At 39.0% G+C, this 24,672-nt stretch overlaps 1 protein-coding gene across 4 annotated transcripts in view; it reads left to right on the forward strand.

Moving 5' to 3' along the window:
• Positions 1–1,809: 1,809 nt before the first annotated feature.
• The window catches only part of TNRC6A (trinucleotide repeat containing adaptor 6A), a 54,798-nt gene continuing 31,935 nt past the window's right edge, over positions 1,810–24,672 (forward strand). The window contains exons 1-5 of one of the 4 annotated variants that reach the window (XM_082314676.1): positions 1,810–1,959; positions 2,703–2,750; positions 5,236–5,271; positions 16,080–16,170; positions 19,943–19,964. In XM_082314676.1, the coding sequence (XP_082170802.1) occupies positions 1,955–1,959; positions 2,703–2,750; positions 5,236–5,271; positions 16,080–16,170; positions 19,943–19,964 (202 nt within the window). In that variant the 5' untranslated portion in view covers positions 1,810–1,954. Of the gene's footprint in view, positions 1,960–2,330; positions 2,751–5,235; positions 5,272–16,079; positions 16,171–19,942; positions 19,965–24,672 lie in introns of those variants that run through there. The other 3 variants (XM_082314677.1, XM_082314675.1, XM_082314674.1) reach the window with 3 other exon arrangements.

Genomic DNA, 24,672 nt, shown 5'->3' on the forward strand with positions numbered 1-24,672 from the left:
TGGTGCTTTAGAACTCAGTGCAGGAATGCCAGTCAGCAGCCATCTCACTGACGGCTTTACTGTGTGCCCAAGTAACCCAGCCCTGCGACCAGACAGCATATATCAAAAACTAATATAGCTCAATAATTTTTTTCAAGATTGTTTTGCAGAGATGTAGCTACAAGTATGATACATCCTCAGCATACCTGGTATGGCACTAATTCTGTCCCTATTCAAATTTTCTAAGCAGAAACCTATTATCTGTATTCACTCTTTTGTTATACAGTTTGCATCTGCATCTGACTAATTTTATCCTGTAGGCATTGGAAATTGGAAGTAGAAATTAGCCACAATGTTTTCAAATGCAGGTATGTTAAATGGACTCAGGAGTTTAAAATTAGTATTGTAAGCAAGCTTCTTATTCAATGTTTTTTATTTATGCCAGTAGTAACACTTTACATTGCTCTAACTAAACTTAAATTATTAAAAAATCCTTCCTTGCCATTATTTATTCTGTGGACTTGGACGATGCAAATGAAATCATTTCACTTTCATTTTGAGGAATTTTCCAGTTCTCACGTTTGCGGTGTTTGGGCTATGAAGACCTCATGGCAATGCCAGCTCCACCTTCTCCACAGGGAAGTGCCTGTAAGAATGCAGATCTGTTTACTGTGATTTTTTGTCTGTTCTCAGCTTCACTCTTTCGTGACACTACTGTTCTTAATTCTCTCCCATTATTCCCTGTCAGCCCTTTGACTAGTTTGTTTTTTCTAAACTAATTTCTGGGATATTTTTACTGAAGTCAAGTACAGTAACGGAGAGCGTGGCTTGTATATTCTTTCCTCTTCATTTTATGTATTCGAAGTTAGAATATCTCTGTGTACTTTTTGGATTAAGCTTTGTGTTCACATAAATCAATTTCCAGCTAGGTCTGCAAGTGCTAGATACTTTTCAGTTCCCTCTGTCAACCTAATAAAGTCAGTGGAAGGATAAAAGAAAGGCCTATCTTACTCTATGGTGGTTATTTAGACATTAACAGTTCTTTTCACCAGTTTTGGTAGAGTTATTGACACCCCAAAGTTCAGAACAGAGCTGAGCATGCCAGCAGTGCCTAGGAGCTGAAAGAGCTGCACCGCATAGGGGAAAATAACATTTGGAAGCGTATGCTACGTTCCTGTCTGTGCCTCCTCCTGTATTGCTCGGGGAAAGGACTGTCCTCTTCTGTACCATGTTTCATGAGATCGCGCTTGGAATTATGTGCATATTTTCAGGATAAGAACTACAGTGATACACTAAATCCAAAAGCGATCACCTGGCTAGTGGCAACAGTGCACGACAAAACATCACCCCGTCCCCGTGGCAGCCCTCCCCAGGGTGATGGGGCCGTGCCCCTGCAGGGCGGCGGGGGCTGGACGCACAGAAGCCCCTGAATTGGAAGGATGAGCTCCTGCAGCGCAGACAGCACACCCTCCGCTCCGGGGCGGGGGGCAGGCCTCGCACCCCTCGCCTGCGGGTGAGGTCAGGCCCCGCAGCGGAGGCTCCCCCGAGGCAAGGTCGGTGCCTGTCCCTGCCCGGTGCCACCCGCCTGGGGAGGGGGCTCGGGCCAGGGGAATGCCCCGCGGGGCTGGCGGGGCGGCCGCCCGCCTTGCGAGCGGGCTCGGCCTTCGGTGGGGTCGCCCTCAATGTCAGGGCGACGGCGCTTCGCCTCCCCCACCCCGTTGCTAGGGCGGTTGCTGCGGCGCCATGTTGGGGGAGCGCGGCGACCCGGAAGTGCTGCCCGGGGCGGGGTTTCCCTTCCTGTGCGGCGCGGCCGGACCCGGCCGGGTTAGGAGGCAGGAAATGGCGGCGGTGCTGCAGCAGCAGCTGCCGGGCCCTCCCGCTCCGCAGTGTCGGGCCCAGGCCGCCTAGAGCCGCCGCGCCAGCGCCGGGCCCGGGCCGCAGCCACGCCGGGCCGGACTCCGAGCACTTTACATACATGAGGTAGCGGGCGGGGCCGGGCGGCGAGAAGGGCGGGCGCCGCCGAGCTGAGGCGCCAGCGGGGGCCCGGCCGCCGCGGGCGGGGGAGGGGCCGGGCGGCGGGGGGGAGCCCCTCCGCGCCCCGGGGCGGCCTTGCCGCGGCGGGGGGGAGCCGCGGCCCGGGCTGGCGGCGGCTGCGGCGGAGGGGGCCGCGGGCGCGGGCTGCGGCGCGGCGGCGGGCGGGCTCCCCGCGGGAGCGGTGCCCGCCCGGGCGGGAGCCGGCGGGACGGCGGAGGGGGCCGGGCCCCGGAGGGGCCGCGGCGTTTGCCCAAAAGCCGTGTTTTTCCCTGCGGAGCTGAGCTTTGACCTTCTGCGCTCGTTATTGTTTGCTCCTGCGGAGCTGGCAGCCCTTTGCAGCCGCCGGTCTTTGCAGGCCGGTAGGGCAGGGAGGGCTCTCTCGCTGCTGTATTTTAAGTAAATTCTCGAGCTGAGGTGATGCAGCAGAATTGTTTTCCTTAAAGTACTTTAAACGATTAAGTAGAGGTTGTGTAGTAGCGAAGGATAGCTGGTGTTGGTTATGCTCCACTTGCCTCGCTGTCCCTGGGTAAACATATCATTTGATTACTTGGCAATCTGTGGTCTCCCCGTTTCCTCCTGAGATACCAACATATGGAGCTCAGTGTGTATCTTAACCCCACTCCAGTTTTATTTTTTGCTTTGTGCTGCATTACTGTTGACATGGAAACCAACACCACTTTCTGTTCCAGAGAATTGGAAGCTAAAGCTACCAAAGAAGTCGAAAGAAAACTAAGCAGGTAAGATACTCATTTAAATTCACTCCTACAGTTCAGAACAAGAGTTGGCCTTGGGCTAGAAATCATTGTGGGCTTTATCTGGAGCTTTAATCTCATGTTAATTGTAAGGATAAAAAAAACCCTGAATTTGAAAATGTTCTCTATGGCATAGAGAAATCTCAGCAATTTTAGTTCATTCTATAGACTAAACACCTTTTTAGCGTGATTTCTTTTGCGTAATAACAATATCAGGTTCTATAATAGAATTTCTTTAATAGGGTGGGTTTTTAAAGAGAAAAATAACTTACTTTTCTCTCCTAAATTATAATACCTAACAATAACTAAAAAAATAAATGATGGGTTTGTTTGTTTGTTTCCTGTACAGTTCAGGCAAATATTGTTGGGAGGCAAGAAATAGTTGGTTTTGGCAAGAAACTTGCTTTGAACTCAAATAAACTCTATATTGCCATATAACTATTAGGTTTTTGTCTCTTTTTCCATGAAGAGTTAAAGGTGGTGAATTTCCCATTAGCATGTAGTTTTTATTTGGGAACTTTGTAGAATGGGCAGTTGCCTTTTTACATCACTTAGCTCAAGAGTAAAGAGCTAAGTTATGCTGAATTAAGAGTTATGCTGAATTAAAAATTCTGTGCCAGTCATATACATCACTTTTGTATTTAAGAAGTTATTTCTTCTGCACCGTTTATTTTTAGTACAGTGACTTTCTTGCAAATAGCTACCTCTTTCTGTTGTTTACATTCTTTGGTTTTGACTTTTTTCCTACTTTCTTTTTGTCTTCTTTTTCAATGAGACCTTAAAGGGACTTTTGCTACCAAACTTTTAAGAGGACTTCTACTACGGCCATTTGAAATATGCTGAAACCCTGAATATAACTGATAGAATATTAATTTCTGGTACCTTGCTTTTTTTCTTATTTACCATGCCTAATCAGTCTCCAACTTCCGGATTGATTTATGATTACACTGTGAAAATTGATTGGCTTTCCCCTGCTGTCAGTGTGTGTCTTCTTTTTATTTTTTTTTTGTAAGATGCTTAAACATGAATAATTTTTCCCATTTTGTTGCTGAAATATATGGAATCTTTAAGATACTCTTAGCATATTGCTTTCAAATACAATGTCAAGGTCACTGTTAAATGGACTTTACTTGAAGAGAGTGATTTCAAATTGCAGCTCTTTAAGTAACCTGTCCACAAAAGGTACCAAAATGCTGTGTAAAAAAAAAAAAAAAAAAAAAAAAAAAGGTAAATCATTGGCATTCTGCAGAAAGCACTCAGTGCATACTTGATGCCAGAAGCGATTTCAGAACTGTATTATTTAGGTGGACAGAGTGCTAAGTTCAAACCAATATTCTGGTGCAAGTCTTAGTAAGTCAGTAGATCTTCACATTTTTATGACCCTAAGAGAGATCTCTTGTCATGCTGGCAGGCCTGGCAGACCAATAGCGACGAGAAGTGAAAGTAAACTCTAGAACTGCCTAAACTCAGTGCTTCGTGGGGGTTGGGGACAGAACAAGGTTCACTGAGTAAATTCTGATATGGAGTGGGTCTCCGTGTTTTCTGACACAGAGGTATATGTTTCATTCATTTAAAAGATTCAGAACTGGTTTTAAGTTAACATTAAGATACCAGTTGTTTTCAGAACCTGTATTCTAACTGGTTTATGTTTAGTGAGGGAGTTTTCATCATGTGATCACATAACCTGATAAAACTGTGGCATGCTTACTCTGGATAGGCCTGATTAATTGTTTTACTATTGTAGAACTCAACAGATAGCCCTCATTCTTTCTCTAATGTCATTATTTACAATCTTATTAAATTTGCAGTGACCTAGTCAAATTGTAAAAGAGCAAATATCTTTTCCTGGGAAAGGTAAATAGACCTATGCTACAGTTTTTCTTAATCTAAAATGGCATAGTGTATGTAGAGACTGTAAACTCCATGGGACGTTGGCGTTGTTTCATGTATATTCTGAAGTCACCTTTGGAGTTTATGCTTATAAATTAATGGGTAGCAAATATTCTTTTTTATCTTACTGGGAATATTGGCCTAGACTGTGGGTTTGCGATGGGATAAGTATTATAGCTTTTACTACAGCTTGCTTATCCAGTTGGAGTGATTACTGTTTTAAACTCATGATTAGCAATTTGGCTTGTTTGGCTTTTTGGAAAAGAATCTTCGTTTGGTCTGCGTTGTCCTTAAAATGCATATATGCTTAGTCCTATGCAAATACTCCTGGTCTCAAAAATAAGCATAGTGCATGATTTGTGACAGTAATTCAAATAAATCTATTGCACACTGTACTGTTGCATAATGTTACAAGTTAAATGTCACCTGTTCAGTCTACCGCTGAGCAAGAACTGTCCATTATTAACTGGAGAAATGTAAGAGTTAAATTTGGTTAAAATGGGGAGCAGTAAAAAAAAATAAATCACAATTTAGTTCTTCTGATTTAAGAAATAACTTTTTAATTCTGTTTGGTAAACAGGGCTTTCCTGCCTCATTTATGTGGAACTGAGAGAAGGTAAATATCTGAAATATGCTTTTTTTTTTTTTTTTTCCAAACACAGAAGTTTGACTCTTACTTCATAAGCAAATTATAGGGAAGAGTCACATGCTGCTTTCATTCACCTGTGTTTCTGCTCTCGAGATTCTGTCTGCATTGTTTGCAGACTGTCTGTGTTCTGGGAGAGCAAACTTTTAACCTAAAACCATGTATACCTCTAGGTTTCATCCATGTATTCTACTAAGTTACTACTGTACAATTTTTTTTTATTTTTTTTTTTTTACTCTTCCATGTTAGAATAACCAGTGTATTTCCATGACACTTTCCTTATTTGCTGTAGAAAAAAAAATGAGATGGCTCAATGATAGTGGCATAGAGAAACAGCGAGTAATGTAGTCATTTCTGTTGATATTTAAGCACTTGATTTTCTGTTGGGTTTTTGGGGGGTGTGGGTTTTTTGCTGATAAACTTCTTATGGGAAGACTTCTGCTGTCAAATCGGAAGAATTTATTGCAAAGCGACAGCATTTTGTTCATATTTTTCAAGACCTTTAGAGACGCTTAGGCAAAATTATGCATTCCTTTCTCCTCTACACACACTTTTTCAGGTCATGCGTAATTGTCAGGTTGTCCCCGTAAGGTAACTTTCATTTACCTTTTCTTTTTGTAGTCTTAGAGCAAACCCATTGTGCAGTATACTTCTTGACTCTGCATTAATAAAACTGAAGCAGTCTGGAGTATGGGTGGTCTTATGGTTAAGGTGCTGGACTTCGCAGTCATTTGCGTTTGTGCATCCATTACAGATATCCTATATGACCAGTGTGATCATGGAGAAGCAGTTTAATCTATTTTCTTTGGTTCCCCATTTGTTAAATGAAGATAGGGATTGTTTATTGCTGCTACTGAAGTCTTGTGTATTTAGATGATAAACTTCTTGGGAAAGAGATTTGTCTTTTGTATACTTGTGTAGCAGTGAACATCTTGGATGAAACTTCGGGGCAAAACTGTAACACAAACATTACTCCAGAACTATGGCGTATTTATAGTGCTTGTAGCTTAGAACATAGTTCTGTTGAGCCAGCTTCTGTATTAGCAAAATGGGAAAGATGAGTGTATTCCAAGTAATTGGTAATGGTAGACGTGGTAGTTAAAATTCTATTACTTCACTTTTAGGGTGATAATTTAAAGAATGAGGTATTTAAAAGCAAAAAAAGAGAGTAGCTGATGCACATCTACTAATTAATTATTCATTGAAGTAATTGTTTCAGTTTTTAGCTTGGCAGCACCTCTTCTATACGTTAATAGCTGGAAAGAATTAACACACACACGACATCTGTAAATAAGTGGTTTTGTTTTGTTATCGGTGCCTGAGGCTTGCTTTGCTCCTGTGTAATATGCTGAGTGGTTTTAGTTGCCAAAGTGTTTCCATTTAAGGCACTGGTGGGTTTTGTTGGGGTTTTTTTTGTTAAATTCAAAGTACTGTTTCCATTCTGTAAACTTGAAGAGTGCTCTTTTTGGTGTAGTATGCTATTTTGTGGGAAGCATTGATAAAAGAATTGGAGGATCCATTTTTAATCAAAATACACATTTTATAATTGATTCTTGTATAATGATGGTTTAGTAGAAAAGCTAGCTATTGTTCTTTTATAAAATCTGAGAAGTAATTTTTATTGGCAGTTGTATGTAATTGCATAATTTTAAAAAAAATTAAGGATTAGGGAATTTGTAGGTCCAAATACAGAAAAATTATCAAAACTTAATCTCAGCAATATGCTTGAAAGTCTGTGTAGAATATCAGACATAGGTTGAATATGTAGTGCATGCATGCATACATGTTTCCTGTCTTTGCAGAATTGTAAAAGATCTTTCAATTCCAGATACTTAAATGTATCACTTGCCTGGCAGTGTTCCACCTGTAGCATTGCAAGTTAATTTATAACTAGAAGAAAAGCAAATGGTGGAAAGGATTTATTTATCTATTTCCCCCAAAATGTATTTTATATATTTGTCACTGGAAATTTTAGAGTAGCTTCAAAAGCCACTGTGTATAATCACTTCTAATTCTTACTTTTATGTTTACTCCATGTAGTAAATGGGTAAAAGGTAAAAATTCATCAATACTTAACACAGAAGTCAATGGTTGGGGATTCAGTAGCAGGTGTGCTGTCAGTGTCTCCTGCATCCTGCTGTCAATAAATAGGCTGAATGATGCATGTTCTTTTGACAAACAGACTGATAAATATCTTTTTACCTTCAGTTAGTAACACAAGGCCACTAAGAGGTGGGCTAGTTGTTTAACTGGTCTCCTTTGTCCAGTGGCAAGGACGCTTCCCCTGCGTGACCCCCCTGCCCGCTGTTGGCTGGGACCAGTGCAGTGCTTGGTCCCTTGATGTGTTCAGCATGGAGGGCCATGGCAATGACACCGTAACCCCAGTGCAGCCTGCAGTGTTTGAAGTGCTTCAAAGGACACCTAACGTGCAATACCTTTGGGAGAATCCCTTCACAGCCTCGAGGCTTCTAAAAGCATTTATTGGTGATGGTAGCAGTGTCTTTAAAAATGTGCTAGCACCATCTTGTGGGGCAGTGTGACTTTAATGTGGTCTGAAGGTGTCTGCTTGACTATCAAGCACTGTATGTGAGCCTCTGTAATAGTGCTGGCATCTTTAGCAGCATTTGTGGAGAGGCATTTCTAACTGTTAGCTTAGCTTGAAGAATGTGGAAACCCAACGAATGCAATTCCCTTGCATAGGTAGTTCAGTTTTGGTGAATGCTGGGTAACTGGCATTAATGATGACCTGTTTTATTTTGGTGTTGAAATTTGCCCTGTGCCAGTAATATACGCTTACACTCAGAGATAAATATTGAGTTCAAATCATAATAATGCAGTGCTATGTCTTAGATCTTAATTTGTGTCAGAATTCTTCTCGTAACGGTAATTGCCTCAGTGAGGTGACTAGAATTGTAATTTTATTGTGGCATAACATGTTCCGTTTTGTATATTATAACAGCAAAGATAGCATGCTGCATAAATGTTAATTATTGCACCCTCAGTATGTTTTCCGGGGAAAATACAGGTATACCTGATTCTCCTCTTCTGTAATGTAAGAATAGAGGTTAAATAGGTCTGTTTCAGCACAGATATTTTTACAATGCCAAGCTGGAGCTTTTAAAATTAAAGATTAATAGAACTCTTTTCAAGAATTGAAGTAATAAGTAAAAGATGATTTCATGTAAATATTACCTGAAATGTTTACATTTTGAGCATTACAGCTTTTTTCCAGTTCACAAGCCAAATAACAAATCGAGCCATACAAAAATAAAATTAACACTGTCAAAACTTAGGACAAAGAAGTAGTAATGAATGCTGACTGTAGAAGTAAGAATGTAGCTGCTCTTTGTTTAATGGCATGTGAATGTGATAGTAATGAAGTGAAAGACTTCGTATCGAAAATCACCCAGAATCACAAAGCACTTTCTGTCTTGCCAAAGTGGTACCTGTCCTAGAAGATTAAGAAGTACTTTTTTAAAATGGCTTAATTGAGTAAAGCATTTTGGTAGTTCCCCCCCCCCCGCCCCTTGTACAACCAGGAATTGTGCTGAGTGAGGTACATAAAATTGGAGAAAAAATTATTTTGGTATAAAAAATAGTAAATATTTATCTGACACAGTCTATTTAAAATTATGCAGATAAGAGCAGCTTCTACTTGTATGTTCTCAGAGCCATCAAATACGCAGTCTCTCCTGAGATCAAGATCTATTTTCATTTGGTCTCACTTGAAAATAAAGCACCTTTCAAGTTGAGCTATTTAAACTGAAGGCCTTTGCTCCAGTCTCAAATGTGAATTTCGTATGGTGTAGGGATTTTATTTTCAATTGATCTAAATTGAAAAATAAGGTTTACATTTCTGCTAAGACCATTTAACCTTGAGCAAGCTAATCCAATTATATAGGAGGAAAAGGAAATTCCTTGTACATGTGTTTTAGTGAAAGTTGGATGGCTGATAGGGGATATAATAGAAGCCTGTTGATATATTTATGTTATGAATCAGAATTCTCAGTCATTGCTTTTCATATGGCCAGCTGATGGACCAAGTGTGCTGCTACAAGCACTTTTGCCATATGAGGTCAATGGAGTAAATCTACCCAGATGTAGGGAAAAGCCCAGCAAAAGAAGTTGTTAATTTTCTGTCTTTCTCTTGTTACTATGAAGCTGGGTTCCTGTGTTGTTTCTTGTTAGGTTCTGTAAAGTAGCATGAAGCTGCTGGTAGTTTGTGCACAGAAGATGATATAAAGTGTTGAGTACTTAGCAGGAATAGGTAGCTATTAAAGTCTATGATGATAAATGGGAAATACTACGTAACGCTTCTGTTTCTCAAGGAGTAGCATTAAAAATGTAGCTTGTTTGATACATGTTCTAATGGGTGTTGGAATCTGATGCATAAATACTATTGTTTGCTGTCTGTTGAGAGGGTCATGTATTAATGTGTTAGAGAGAATAAAGGAAACTTGCACTTTCAGCTGTCAGAGATGGAGATTCAGGAGTTCTGCTTTAGACTGTGATGACTTAATAGGCAAATCTGAATTTGTATTTCATGTTTATGTAAGAGGGCAGTGGTAATAGGACTACTTTCCTTGAAAGATTCAGTTTTCAATGATGAACATGGGTAGTAAGGGCTTTACTGTTGTTATTTAATGGTACAATGGGTTGGGTTTGCTTTCCAGTCACTGAGATTTAACATTATAATGGTAATCTAATACTCTTTTAAAAACCTGTTATGAGCTATAGGTGGGTAATTTTTTTTTTTCAGGGGTTGAGAAGGGTCCTGATGCTAAACTTAGGGGGTTTTGTTTGTGGTTTTTTTAATGTGTTCTAAGCTGGTTTTATAGTCTAAAATCTGTTCTTCTTAAATACATGAAAATAGAATGATCACAGTGTCATAATTTAGGATTTTGTTGTTTCTGTGTGGAAACAAAAAAAAAATTATGCTATGGGTAGAATATTCCAGAGATATTGGTATGTTAGTTGTTTAGCATCTATATTCTAAAAATAAAATTTAGTCTTGTTGATTTAGTTGTACCAGGATTGATGAGTTAGGGTTTTTTTTCCTGTGAAATTACTATTTTGCATTCTTGCTCTTTAAAGTGCTATAGCTTTCTTCTAAAAGCTGAATGATTTTTCAGTTAATGTAGTTTTTGCATGTGACACGCTGAAATTTGTTATACAAAACAAGGCGCTAGTGGCTTTCTTAACTCTTAGAATTCTTCTGATGTTATTAGAAATCCTGTAAATAACCTTTTGTTCCCATAGACAATCCTAGATAACGTACCATCCTGCAGTGTTGATATGCTTACTGCATCAGAGGTGTTTAACTGTGCCCATAGACCTTGTTTGGCTTGCTAGAACAATTAATTCAGCTGGCAGTCAAGCGGGAGCTGTGCTATCTCCCTGGGGCTCCACAGCCTAGCAGGGGCAAGTTTCAGGCTGGTTGACTGTGTCTGACAGCAACAGCGTGTTCCCCAGGTATCATCTCTTGCTAAGGTCTTGCAGCTCATCCCATCTCACATTCAGATGTGCACACCCAGTGCTGGGTAGACCTGGGGACACAGGACCCCAGGAAGGATAGCAACCGGAATAGGTTTCTGCTTCAGAACAGTTACTCTGGATCACAAATTGCTCCCTTCTTGGATCTAAGTAGCCTTTGGGAAAGAGGATGTCATGGGAAGGTGACAGGAATTCCCGTTCCACAGCCTGCTTGTGGTGCTTTTTCCTGGGGTGATCCTGGGACAAGGTGGGCAGAGAACTGCTCGTAGAACGTGTGTTGAACTGGCGCTTCTGGGAGCTGTCAGCCCAGCAGCACTTGTGCAGGGTAGCTGTGCGTTATGCACGCAGGCAATGAGGTGGTGAGAGGAGAAGGGCTGTGGACATGACTCTTCCTGGCCATGGGAGGAAGATATGGTACTTGGCCTTTTCCGTTGGATTAGATGTCTCTTATTCTCGATGGTACTTCAAGAAAGGAAATACTGTCTTCCTGAACAGCGAATCACTGACTCTTCTTTGTATGGAAGTCAACTGTAAATGAATTGTGTATTCTACAAAAAATGAACTGTGATCTATAGAAGCTACTTTTTCTAGACTGATTCAGACCTACATGCTTCTTGTATTGTTTACAGATTAAAAATTGGACTATTCCAAATTAGCTCGAACTGAGGATCAGTGTTACCAGCTCCAGTTTGGTTACAAACACTCAGGGTGCCAGACAGTGATGGGCAAAACTGACTCATGTATCACTTTTATAGTGCACAGATATCACTGCATGTTGATCGTTACCTCAAATTTGCAAAGTAGCCAAGGGATTGCTTCAAATGAAACTGGCCATATGTAATTGTTTTCTGTAGTTAGGTGGCTAACCTCTTAGTTGTCTGTGAAATAATTTTTGATACCTAATGCAATGCAAGATTGCTTCTTGCAGTAAGAGAGTCCTCAATGAGTCTTGCAGCCAGATGATAAAACTATGATAAAATGCAGAATAGCCATGTTGCGTTTGATAGTTTGTGATTTGTCTTGCAGTGCAACTGAAAGAGGGGTGCCAGAAGTAACATTTTTAGGTTTTTTTTTTTCATATCTTAACACATCAGAAGCAATTATTTTAAAAAAGAAATAACTAGTGCTTTCTCTCTGTTATTAGAAAATCTTAAAAGACGGAATTTGGTGTGTGGAAACTTTTTAGAGTGGTGGTTTGTCTGTAGTATGTTAGTGTATATGGAGGGTGGAAAGAATACTGGTATTGTTTGGCTGCTCGTTGTCAAAGCATGCTGCAGCTCTACCTCTGGTAATACCTGCAGTGTCAGACTGCTTTTGTTAACACATGCAGCCTGAGTTGATGGATACTCGTAACAGTCACCCTAAAAGTGGTGGAGGAGAAAAGGGATGCTGGATATACAATCTGATCTGATCTGAATTCTCTCAGTGCCAGGAGGCACACAAGGCGCGAACATCGTTCTTCCACTTCGATCGGTCTGCGGCTGCGTGCTCTGGAGTACCCGAGGGCCACAGCGCAGTCTTCCGTTGTTTTTTTCCTCAAGACATGACCGATACAGTTCCATCTCCTCCTCCTCACTTCAATACTGATTTTCTCCATCTCAAAGTTGATGCTTGTCGTTTCTGCAACTTTTTTTTTTTTTTTCCGGGAGGATGTAGTTGGCCTCCTGCCCAACCCCTATGACTTGGAGGGCCAGTGGTTTTTCTGTCAGGGTGGCCTTCCCTTAGGCTGCGTTGGTTCGCGGCACCTTCTTCAATTTTATCTGGTGCACTGTCCGGAGAGGGATCCCCTATCCACCACCCAGGGGACGCGCCTTCTAGCCGTGCAGCCCCAGCCGAAGGTTGGATATACAATAAATCAGTGTTATTCCAATAGAAGGGAGCACTGGGAAAAGAAACAAGTAGAGGATGAAATCAGATTTGCAGCAAGAACAAAGATCTCGGCAAGTAGGGATGAAAACTGATTTCTGTTTATATTAGTTGCTATACAGATACATGTAGCCATGCTCCAAAGGTTTTCTGTTTACAGAGAGAAATAAGAAAAGATATTTGTAATTAAGTAAAGAAATACTTGTTAATTTTGTGAATATGAAACTTCCTTCCAGACAAATTGATTTACCATCTAGATAAAGTATAGCTGTTGTCTAGCAGTATTAATAGTAATAAAAATAGATTTGAGAAAAATGCTTGAGTTACCCAAAATGCGGTCATATGATTTTTTTTTTTGTCTTATGTGGTAATGCTAATAGTCTCAGAAGTTTCTGTGTCCTTTAAATATTTAAAGTATTGCAGGCTTTTTTCTTCCACAATGAATGTACTACCATATCGCTTTTTGTTTGAAACTAATATTAATAATAGCCAAGTGGCCACAAGCTTTGAAATTTAAATATAAGTATTGTTATTACGGCATTGTCCCTACTGGGAGGAGAACCACTTTCAACATCTTGCTGAAGAATCTCACAACAGGACAGAAGACCAGTTTTAAAGTTTAAAGGTAGAACTCAAATGGGCAGCATAATGTGGTACTTGCCTCTTTCGGAAGAACAGCAGTATTATGCAGAATGCAAAATAGAATAAGCTGCTGGCTACCATAAAGAGAAGAGCTGATGAGCTGCTGTTTAGTATTACTTACATTGGTACCACCTACAGTGAGAGGCAGGTGCTGTAAGTGTTCTGTTTTGTCTAATTAAAAAGTGAGGAAGTTATATGAATTTGCCACAGTGGAACTGGGCAACTGGGAACTGGAAGTCACATGTGGATTTAAAAAAAAAAAAAAAAACACCAAACAAACAAACAAAAAACCCCTCCAAAAAAAACCCCCCAAAACCAACGGATATCTGCACTCAATTTGAAACGGACTTGAGCTGTGCTGAAAGTAGAATTAACTGATTATTTATATATCTAAATAAGTAATGGAAGTTCTGATACTTGTGGAGTATCTTGTGTTTTACTGTATTCAATTGGCATTGCTTCTGAAATATACATATATATAATTATTTTATTTGAAACTGGAGGTTTGTGTTTTTATGTAGTTTGGGGTTAAAAAGGAGCTCAGTGTTTCTAGGCAGAAGTAAACCACTTATTGACTGCCCTTATTGACGTTGTTAGTTCATTTCCCCCCCCCAAAGTTTTGTATAACAAGGATGTCTTTTGTTTGATATTGTGAGTATGTGCAACTGCATGTCATCGAATGAGGGTAACATTTTAAAAGGAGATTTTAATACATTCAAGTAATTGTGTAATAAAATCTCTTCTCCTGTTCTGCCTTGCTTAGTATGTGAAAAGCATGGCAAAGGTAAAAACAGCGCTTTTTACGTTCAAAGCTGAATTTTGGATATAGACGCTTGTCACAAACAGGGGTGTAAATTCCCTTCCATCAGTTGTTTCTCGGCTTTTTCTTTTGCAATGGTAAATAACCTACGTGACTCTGATCAGTTTTACTGTCCAGAGCTCTCCACAGCAGCTTTGAATCTCAGCACCTCTTATTACTTTAGCTGCAGCTTGTCGGATAGAAAGTGTGGACAGATTTGGGAGAATACCAGTTACATATGAAACGTTAATTTAAAAGAGAGGACTTATACTAATCTCTGAAGGTGATTCAAAGAGTAAATTTGGTGTCTTTTTCCTTTACTTAGTCAACATGTGTGGAGTTTGTTCCCACATCCCATTCAAAGTATCGGAAATTAGGACTTCTCTGAAGGACATGGTTTGCCCAGTGAGAGGGTAGATGTTAGGTGGAGCTAATGTTAAGATTCAGAACATCAGAGGGATGTGTGTTGTAACCTAGATATATCCTTCAGGAATTGATCTGGAAAAACATTTTCAGCCTATTTTTTAGTCTTGTCCACCTGACTATGTGGTCAGGGCTTGTGGGCCAAAAGCTTCCAAGCTTTTGAAGTTAGAAACATTCCTGACCCTGAAAAGGCAAAGAAGAGTCTTGCAAGTAGGCTTTCTAGTACACAAAAATGCTTTATTCTCCGAATCTCAAACTTCGAAGTAACTGAATATTAGTAGGCTCTGTCTTACAGTGTTCTAACAAAAGCAAACTGCTGCCACTGTTTTGTTTTTATATTCAGCTTTATTTTTGCTTTCTAAACTTCAGAATCCGTCTTTCTGTGGGCAATTGTTTTTATTCTCGTGTATGAAACAACTAACTGATCTTCAGTTGCACATTCCATGTTGTCACGAGCTTTTTGCACGATTAGCCCAAATGCTTTTTTGTCTGCCTGTTACCACAGTCTTTTCTGTCACTTGTGTTTGTGTGGAGTTTGTTCTCACTCTCATCTGTCCAAGCACGGCCTTAAAGAAAAGTTTATTTTTGTTATCATTAAATTTGTATCAGGTATTAGTTCCCACAGACTCTGATAGCTTGCAAGTGTGCTTGCATGTCTTTTTCTTTCTGCTTTTTCTGCTCTCTGTGTTCTCCCTTTTCTCTGGCCTTTGATGAACTCTGTTTTTAAAAGAGAATGTAGTGTAATCCGGAAAGTGGTGTTGCTGTAAAGTGCTGAGGCCTTCTGTTTTAGCATGTAAAACTTTGTATTAAGTGAATTTAAATTAATGTAACAGGTTTTGTTTTCATGTTTGTCAAGTTACAGTTCTGTCACCCGTTCAATGTGCTCTAAAATTGCTCTGCTATTGAAAGCTCTGGTCTGACCATGCTCTTCAGTTCATGTTCCTGCTAGTTCATGTGTCCTTTATGTCATACAGATACACAGCCAGTTGAATTAGCTCGCTGCTCAGGCAGGAAGATGTGTATATATCGTTTGTTTCTTGGCAGAGGTAGTGTTTAAGATCAGTGAGCTGATGCAAATTCCTGCACAGCTGTCTAGGCACCGGTGTTGGTGCAAAAGGGTGTGCGTGGCTGGGGAGGAACACGTTGCTTGATTTGTGCTGAGTGTAGTCAAACTGCATGCTGGGTCAGAGCTGATGGCGTGTGACAGTGGGGAAATGGGATGTGTGAGAGCTCAGTCATAGGAATTCACAATAGCAGGCAGAGATTAAATAACATCTGAATTTGTGCTGGCTTTTGAGTCAAATTAATGTCTACGCCTTCATTGTAAGTTTTGGAAAAAAGAAAATCTTCCATGTAGCTTGACACTGCATCTGCTCTTAAAGTTTTGTCACTTGTGATTTGCAGTGAAAGTACATAGTCCCTATAGAAATATTATCCAATTAGAAGTAAAATTCCCCAGGTCCTTTTGGGTCACTGTGAAATAATTGTTCTAAAATGAATCTAAGTGTGTACAGATTGTATTTTGGGAGAGTTAATTACAAACTGTGTGGTTCAGGGATTTAGTGCAAGAAGAGGAAGAACAGTTGATGGAAGAAAGGAAAAAGAGAAAAGAAGACAAGAAGAAGAAGGAAGCTGCTCAAAAAAAGGTATGTTGAACATTAAAAAATAAAAACCCGTGCTTGTGGGTTACTTGTGGTTCATCACTAGTAAATACTGTTCTAGCTGTTGTTATTGAGCAGTGTTTTCTTTTTAATTTAAAGTTTTAAGCTTTAAATGTACTGTCAGTTACTTAGTGGTAACTGACATATTGACCATCTTAATTGGCTTTGTGTACAGTTCTTCAGAGATTAAATAGTCTTCTGAGATGGCCATTCTTTTTCCTGATGGTCAGTTGAAGCGGTTTCAAGTTTGAAAACTTCCTCAGTGTTAGTGCATTTATTAGTAGAATAAGATTACCAATTTTTTGTTTTTTTAAGATAGTGGCTTCCAGCTGTATCCTTACTTTAATATATCTTCTTATCCTTCAGTATGGAAATGTACATGTCATAACACAACTTGCATTAGGGAAGGTGGATAAAAATGAAAATATTGGCAGCAAAGGTGTTTTGGGATGAAAACATCACAGAAATGCTCGTAAACATTTCAGAATTGCTGTTTCCTGTCAACATATTAATCATGGCCATTGATTCTAAATATTGACCCTAAGCTTGAGAGGAGCTTGTAAATCTGTTTTAAAAAACTTGTCCATTTCAGGCTTGTATTTGCTGACTGGTGCTGGCAAAGCGAACCTGCTTAACAGATTTTCTTTGATTCCATTGACTACTGCTAGATATTTATCATATAGTCAAAAAGTCAGTAGTCAGCTCTCCCTGTTTGTTGGCCTAATAAAGGTGTTCGTTGTGCACCTGCACAAAATTGGGTATGCCTAATCTTGCAACAAATCTAAATGAAATGGTACTGGAGGGATACTCCTAGAAGAGGTATTTGCTCATGTTTCAGAATGAGAGGTTCTTTTCAGTAGCTGACAGCAAAGATGCATAATAATTTTTGGACCCCAATTGTAAATTTATAACTCATTTTCCTCTTGGAATTCTGTTTTAATCAGAAGTTGTAATGGGAACGGAGCTGGTTTACTTGTAGAATTTGAATCTTTTAAATAAATGACTTTCTCCTCCAAAATTTAGTATTTTCGTGAGTTTGAAAGGCATGTCTGAGAGTGAAATTTGTAGAAGAAATAAAAGCATAAATATTTTTTTTTTTGAAAGTGAAGAGACTAGATCTTTGCCTAAAATTGAAAGTTTTGCTTACGCTTTCTCCTGCTATGGAGCACCTGATAGACTGTTCTTCAGAAGCCACAGGTCTTTACTGATGTGCTGTGTTCTCAAAGTAACAAAATGTTGAGTGCATGGACTTCATATATCAGGAATTTAAGCAGCTTCTATGGACAAAGAAGTAGGATGCCACAAGGATGCTCATGTGCATTCCTGGAGGAGCTTAAACTTGATCTAGATTAAAGAGAATATACCTCTGAAAAACCACGGTAACAAACAACTGCCGGTTAACTTAGCTGTTAAAAAAAAAAAAAAAAAGGTACATACATGGCTTGATTCTAGATTAAAATGAAAACTTGTTAATGTAGGTCACAAGGAAGGCAGAATCCTTTTTCTGTTCTGTTAATATTTGTGAGTAGTTTCAGATTAACCAAAATTGCTCTTTTTGTTTTGTAAGCGAACTTTTTCTGTTTGATCTCTTAAGAATGTACTGTTTTGTATTATCAGCCATAGGCTCTCCAGCAAAAACTTTAAAGCATTTAACCATGCATCAAGTACTGATATATTTTGGAAGTCCCTAGCTGAAATATGTTCAATTTTTTTTTCCTTTTAAAGAATAGCACCTTAGTATAAAAAGCAGTCAGTAGCTTTATCCTATGACCCTTTTTCCTTCACTGATCTCTTTTGGGTGCTGTGGAGAGTCAGAAACAGCAAAAAAATTTTGAAAAATTCTAAGTTGTCTCATTTTCCTGTTCATGGGTCAAGTGCCAAGCTAATGAATGGATTTTTCACTCAAGTCACAATTGAGGAGGGGGGGGTGAGATTACAAGCTCTCAGAGTAAGCTCCAAACACGTGCATAGGCATGGCAAGAACTGAAGAGGCATCATGTAATCATACTGTGGAAAGAAAAGGTAATGCTTGGGTTTTATATATACTGTAGTTTTTTAATAATTGGAACTAAAAGGAGTAGTAGGAGAACAGCAGCAATCACAGAGGTATGACACTTAACAGAACATACCTTCTCTAAGTTGAGTAGTGCTTGCATCCTGATGCTGAGCATCTTTCATGGGACATAGACTGTTGCGTTCCATTTACCTTTTTATGATCGTATAAAAATATGTTGTGAACACTTGGTTCCAAGCAAGCTGCCGTGCATACAGTACCCTGGAGTTTGACATGCACGCAAAACTTCCCAAGTCTTCAAAATAATTTTTTTAACCAGATTTGTTGAACAAAGAGCATAATAAAAAGTTGTGGCGTTATGTAGTGGCCTTAGGTACAGCAGTTGCCTTTCGGAAGGTGAGAAGGAGGGGCAGTGGTATTGGAGGAGTCAGGGTAATAAGGGTAAGATAGGCAAAACTGAAAATGAACATGGTGTGGGTTTTTTGATACAGTCATGTAAGCAGCCATTGGCTTTATTTTTGCTTTCTTAATTCCAGGGGCTGATGCATTACTGTTAGTAGAGTGGATTTGCTTCAGAAGAGATTTTGCAGTCTTTAGCTATTTTTAGCAATCTCCAAGAGCATAAATAAAAAAAAAATGAAAAGCTTATGCTCAAGGTTTCTTGGGAGCAAGAGGCTACATTTTGAACTGTTGAACAGTATAACAAATTTTTGTATGTATCTTTCCCTTTAGCAGCTTAAGAAGTTGAAAAAGAGGGTTTTCCTGTTAATGTACTCTTGATTTCTTTAAGAGAAGTGAGGATATGGCACTGAAGAGTCATTAGTAAAGTTTCAGTAGTCAGCCCTAACAGTGCTAATGTCCGAATCTAACCAAGTCTTACAGCAAATCAGTGAATCAGTAAGTTTTTCTTGCATTCGTATGCGTGCTCTTTTTTCTCTCTCCTCAAGGTTTTAATTATAGACAATCATAGCTTGAGTATTAGCGCAAATTTATTGCATACTATGAATATATGCAATATCATAATTAAAATGAGTTGTATACAGCTACCAAAGTGACCATATCAAATTAAATCTCATTTTACTTTGGTGATAGTGCATTTTAAAAGTGATAATTAAGAAAACTCTAGTTTCAGATAGGAAGAACTATGATTTGTGCTTTTGAGAGGTCCCTTATGAAGTCAGTTTCACTATGTTTTATAGTTAAAACCTCACAATTAAGGTGCACTTCAATACAAGAAATGTTTCTCTCCCCATTTTTATTCTATGATAAAATTTATTCCAATAGATCTCTCATCTTGGCCACATCACAGGTGTAACCAGTTGAATCTTGGAAATGAAAGACTTAAAGCTTTTGCATTTACTTTCTTACTTCCTTTAAACTTCTAGGTCCCTCCCTTCTTCCCCTGCTGTATTCTGCAATAAAAGTGGTGGAGGTTCCTTGCTTCCAGGCACAGTTTTTGACTCACTTCAAACATCTTAATTTGCAAGTTTAATTCAGTCTGTTTCATGTAGTTATCTTTCAAATTAATTTTGTCTTCTATAACATTTAAACAGCTTTCTAGGCATAAGGAATAATAGGCATGGGTTGGTTAGAGAGGCACTTCAGAAGTAGATAATTAAATAACTTTAAAACATTTTAAAAGAGGAAAGTCAAAAGCTAATGTTGCTTTATGAAGTGGCATGTGCACATGTGGGTTTTCTCTTATCTGCACAAATCACTGACACTTCTTTTTTCTTGTTCTAGGCCATTGAACAAAAAATCAAAGGTAAGTTACTTTAGAGTTTTTTCTATTCTGTATATTATTTCTGCATTTTAAATATGTTGAATCAAAAAGCTCTTCTCAAACTAAAAGATGGTATCCTTGAGACTTCAGTTGCACTTTTTCAGTGACCACAAAAGACTAGAAGAGTAATGGCTAAGGGTTTATTCCAGGGATTGAAGTCTTCTGTTCTTCCTATTTTCCATTCTTAATTACTTATACAGCACCAGGTGTATACTTAATATCCTGAGTCCTTTTCCATATTTGCTTTTTTCCTTCCCCTTTTTTGCTTTGTTTGAAAAGTGCACAAACACTCTTAACACTTAAAGTATGACCATATATATATAGATCCATGTAATGGATCTGTTTGAAACTTAATTTCCAAATATTCTAAGTGCAGCTGGGGTTGGGAATGCTTGATAGACAAGTAATTGATACATCTAGTTTTGACTATTGCATGTGGAGAGTTCATCCTGACAAAATGATCAAGATGAGAGTATCTGAAAGCTGTAATTTCGATGTTCAGTGGCAGGCTGGGAACACTGCAGTTATTCTGAATGTTTGTGGTTTTTATACAGATCTCCATTCCAACCGGCTTCTATAAAGGGGAAAAAAAGATTCTTTACACTTTCTTTTTAATTCTAGCTCATAACCTGTTAGTTGGGAAGTGGATAATAATTGCATAAGTGATCATGTGGAGTGCTTGCTGAATCCCTGTTTTCTGGGAACATTGGGTTTAATTTAATACTTACTTGAGCGGTGGTAGAAACAGGAGCTCAGAAGCCCCGCTTAGTGGAGATGCAATTATTGTTGGAAAAATCAAAAAGTGTTTGAAGTGCTGTTCTGGCATGAAGGTAGTAAAATGGTAGAGGACATGCTGTGCTTGAGAAGAGGCAAAGAAACAAATGAAAGTGTCTGTTACTGAGGTGTGTGTTTGAAGAAGCATCCTAGTTCGCATGTGGTTGAAATGGAGGAGGCACGTTCTCCACATAAAAAATGCGCCAATTCTCCTGCCGAGGACTGCAGTACCAATTACCAGGTATCAGGAGACAGGTTTATGTCTAGTTTATTTAAGTGCAATGTGTACTTTCATGTGTGTATTTAAAAGAAAAAAAAAGAAAACTATTAAGTAGGACTAATAGGTTTTCAGTGTGTGACAATGCCTTGCGGAGGGAAGGAGGGCAGCCTGGGTTCTCTGTCTTAGGGAGTTCTTCCACGTGATGCTTTGAGGCAGCTGATGTTTTGGTTATGGAGTATTGATCGCTTGAGGCAGAGGGAGCTGGCAGAGCACGGTGGCTGCAGGAGCGTTAGCGCGCTGTTCCTGCAGCCCATGGCAGTGATGGAAGCTTACGTGTGGAACCATCCTGTGGGTTTCATTGACCTGCCTGTAGGTCCTGGCCCTTCCAACCTGACTCTGGTCACTGAAATCGGTTGGGAATTCTATATTTATCTTTAGGTGCAGAACTGAGTACTTAATAGAAGTGCTGGAAGAGTATTATAATTAATAAATATTTCTTGCTTGTTTTTTAAAGCACCCTTTTTCAAGCAGTGCATGGAATTGAATTTGAAGTACAGGCTAAGTGTTTGTTTTCTTGTGTTTGTTTCTGCCATAAGGCTTCTAAAGAATTGTGAAAGTGGTTTTATTCTGAAGTAATAAAATATATCTGAAAAGATAGTGAAGAAGGAAAATTATAAAATACTCTGCTGTAAATAATAACGTCCATTTTGAATGAACATTTGACCTATGTACTTATGCTGCACTGGCATCCATGCGTCACATCAGGGACGAGGCTGCAAAAGCAAATGGCTAAAAATAGCATGAAGACAGGAGGGCAGTAATTCTGCTCAGTAGGCTACCTGATGGTAATCTTCAAATTGAAAGAAAAGGCCTTTCTTTTGAAGGACAGAGTAAATATTATCTCCTTCCCCCCCCCCCCCCCCCCCCCGCCCCTTTTCTCCTTGGAGGCCTAATGTTTACTGATGGAAGTACTAAGTTCCAACTTTAATATTATATTATTATTAAAAGTGTATTTCAGGAAGTTTAGCAGGAATTTAGAGTTGTCAAAGAAATGCAAGCTGGCAGTCCTGAAGAAGTACAGACATTATGGGATTCAGATACGCAACTTTTTGCAACAGTTTCTATAGGAACAAAATTCGTTGCTTATGTTGGACGTAGCTCTTTCATTGTTTCAACAGTTTTGCCTACTTGTATTCAGGATGCAAATTAATGTTTCATTAGTTTCCAAGTTTCCATCACGTTAATGTCTTAAATAATTTATTCTGTGCATGAGCTGAAGATAAAATACAAGAGTATAGGATCTCTAAATAATTCAGAGTTATGTTCTTTCAGAAAAGTAGCTGGTTAAGTGGTGGGGGTGGGTAGGGAGGTTATTTCTTGGGTTTAAGCATAGTTTGGATGGCTCCAAAATGTTGGTTTAGCTAAGGTAGAAATTGTTGTTGTACAAGCTGAAGTAGCTACTGGTGTTCATGTAAAATTATAAGACTACCTTTGAAGCTGATTTTCTTTTTTTTCCCTGTTCAGGATTGGGAATGGAAGTAATGAAGATGATGCTAATATAAATGTTTCTGGTACAAGTAGCATTTTAATACTGTAGTATTGTTATTAAAAATGCATGTATGTCATTCCTGTGGATTTCAAATATTCTAACCTGTCTAGTTTTATACATCTGGTTTTATTAAAAGAGGGAAGAGGCAGTTCATAGGAGTTAGAGATGAATGTATTATTTAGTTGCTAAGTGGAAGGTTTCTCTATTTGTGCAGCAGCTAGCATAACAAATTCATACATAGACAAGTGCCCTCCAAGTGCTCTTGTACCAGGTATTTTAGGCAAAAATAAGTATCGTTTGGAGGTCCTTATTTGTTGAGAACACTGTAGAATTGTCAATTGTTGCGGTATTCCTTCTAGCTTGGCAAAATACGTATTTTTGCTGTGTTTAATGTCAGTACTATTAAAGACAGACAAATCAATCCATTTACCCTGAATTTCTCCTAAAACAGGACTCTGCAAACCGCACTGTGGCCACGAGTAGCTAATGATAAGCCAAGCACTAAAGTAAATGCTATTTCAGAAGAATGTTTGAGTTTTGTTGTATATGCTCGCTTCAGTAATCATGGGGTACTTCTGCAGAATGAGATTTCATTAGGAGATGAAATATCTTTTTGCACGTACTTTAATGTATGTACGTAATACCCTAGTGAAGTAATTTATAAAATTTGAACAGTAATGTTTATGTTGATGCCCGCGTTGTGGTTAGTTGTTCTGAATGCTTTTGTGCTTTGCGAAACAGTACAAGCTAGAGCTGAAAACATCTGTCAGTCTTCAGTTCTGAATTCCCCTGCTTTGTAGAAGGCAGAGGCATAAAGTACTACTTTTATTGCAGAGCAGAATAAACTTTGAATCAACCACTGAAACGGAAAGTGCTTTTAAAAATAGCTGGGTGTGGAATTGAAATCTTTGACTCATATTTCCCACCTTGGAAACTTCTTATTCATTTTCTTCTCTGTGAAGCAAAATTGCCCGAATACACTAACTCTTCTGTTTTTTGTCGTCTTTTTTTTTTTTTTTTCACTTGCCTAACTATGCTTTTCCTGATTGGAAAAACTGTTATGTTAGCTTTTAAATCTTGAAAGCGAATAGAAAAAATGACCAGAGTAAGAAATGCTTTCTGTTAAAACTACCCGTAGGAATGGCATACAACTTACCTTTGTGCGGATCTTCAGGGGTTAATGAATTGGCAAACAGTTAGATATTTTCCAGATCAGCTAGCTGAGCTTACAGCTGCGGCCATTTTTCCACAACGAAAATTCTAGCACTACATCTTACGTGTGTCAGCTTGAAAGCCAGACTTCCTCTGTTTGCCCTTCAGCATTCCAGCACTGACAACTCTTTGGGGCATGACAGGCAGGGAGAGAGCATTACAATACATTTTTAAGAGGTCAGCTTCAGCAGCAGCAAGAAGAAACATTTAAATGACAGCTTGGTGCTGTTCTTTGTGTGGTTTAGTAGACGATTTGATCTTTGTACGCTGATTTTGTGCGAGTGAGAAACTTTTCCATCTGCATTAAAGTTATTCAAACAGCTGCCATTTTTTTTTTTATTGGAGGGGGAGTTTAAGTCACTGGGCCCCTACTCCAGGAGGAGTTGGCAGGCAGCACTCCTGGAGCAGTAAAATGACACCATGCTTCTCCTCCATTTTCTAATGAAATCTGCAGAGTGGGAAAGCAACACAAGTTGGAAGCGTCTTTCTTTGGAATCTCTCTGTAAACTGTAACTTCACCATCCCCTGTTTTCTGGGTTCTCAGCAGGTTTGTTCTTTATGAAAATCTGTCATTTTTAATATTCATTTCTGTAAACTTGCTGTTATTAGTCAAGTAAATTAACTGTGCTAGACTGTAAGTCTGTTAATATTATCTTTCTGCCTTAATATGATTCAAAATAAAATACTGGTGTGCAGAACAAACTTTTATTAAACAAGCAACTTGTTTATAACAAATTAAAATATTAAGATAATGATTAAGGGGTGTTGGAATTTATAGTAACCATATTGGAATATTAATGTATTATTTAGTCTTCTGAGAAGTTGTGGACCAGAAAATGTTGGATGGGATAAATTGTATAGCTTAAAACTTACTCTGTGGTACTTAGGGAAGCGAAGGCAAGGGAGTTCTGTTGCACTTCTCATTAATTTCAGTT

The sequence above is a fragment of the Platalea leucorodia genome (genome assembly GCF_965183815.1).
Source record: "Platalea leucorodia genome assembly, chromosome: 5".
NCBI classification, from domain to species: Eukaryota; Metazoa; Chordata; class Aves; order Pelecaniformes; family Threskiornithidae; genus Platalea; species Platalea leucorodia.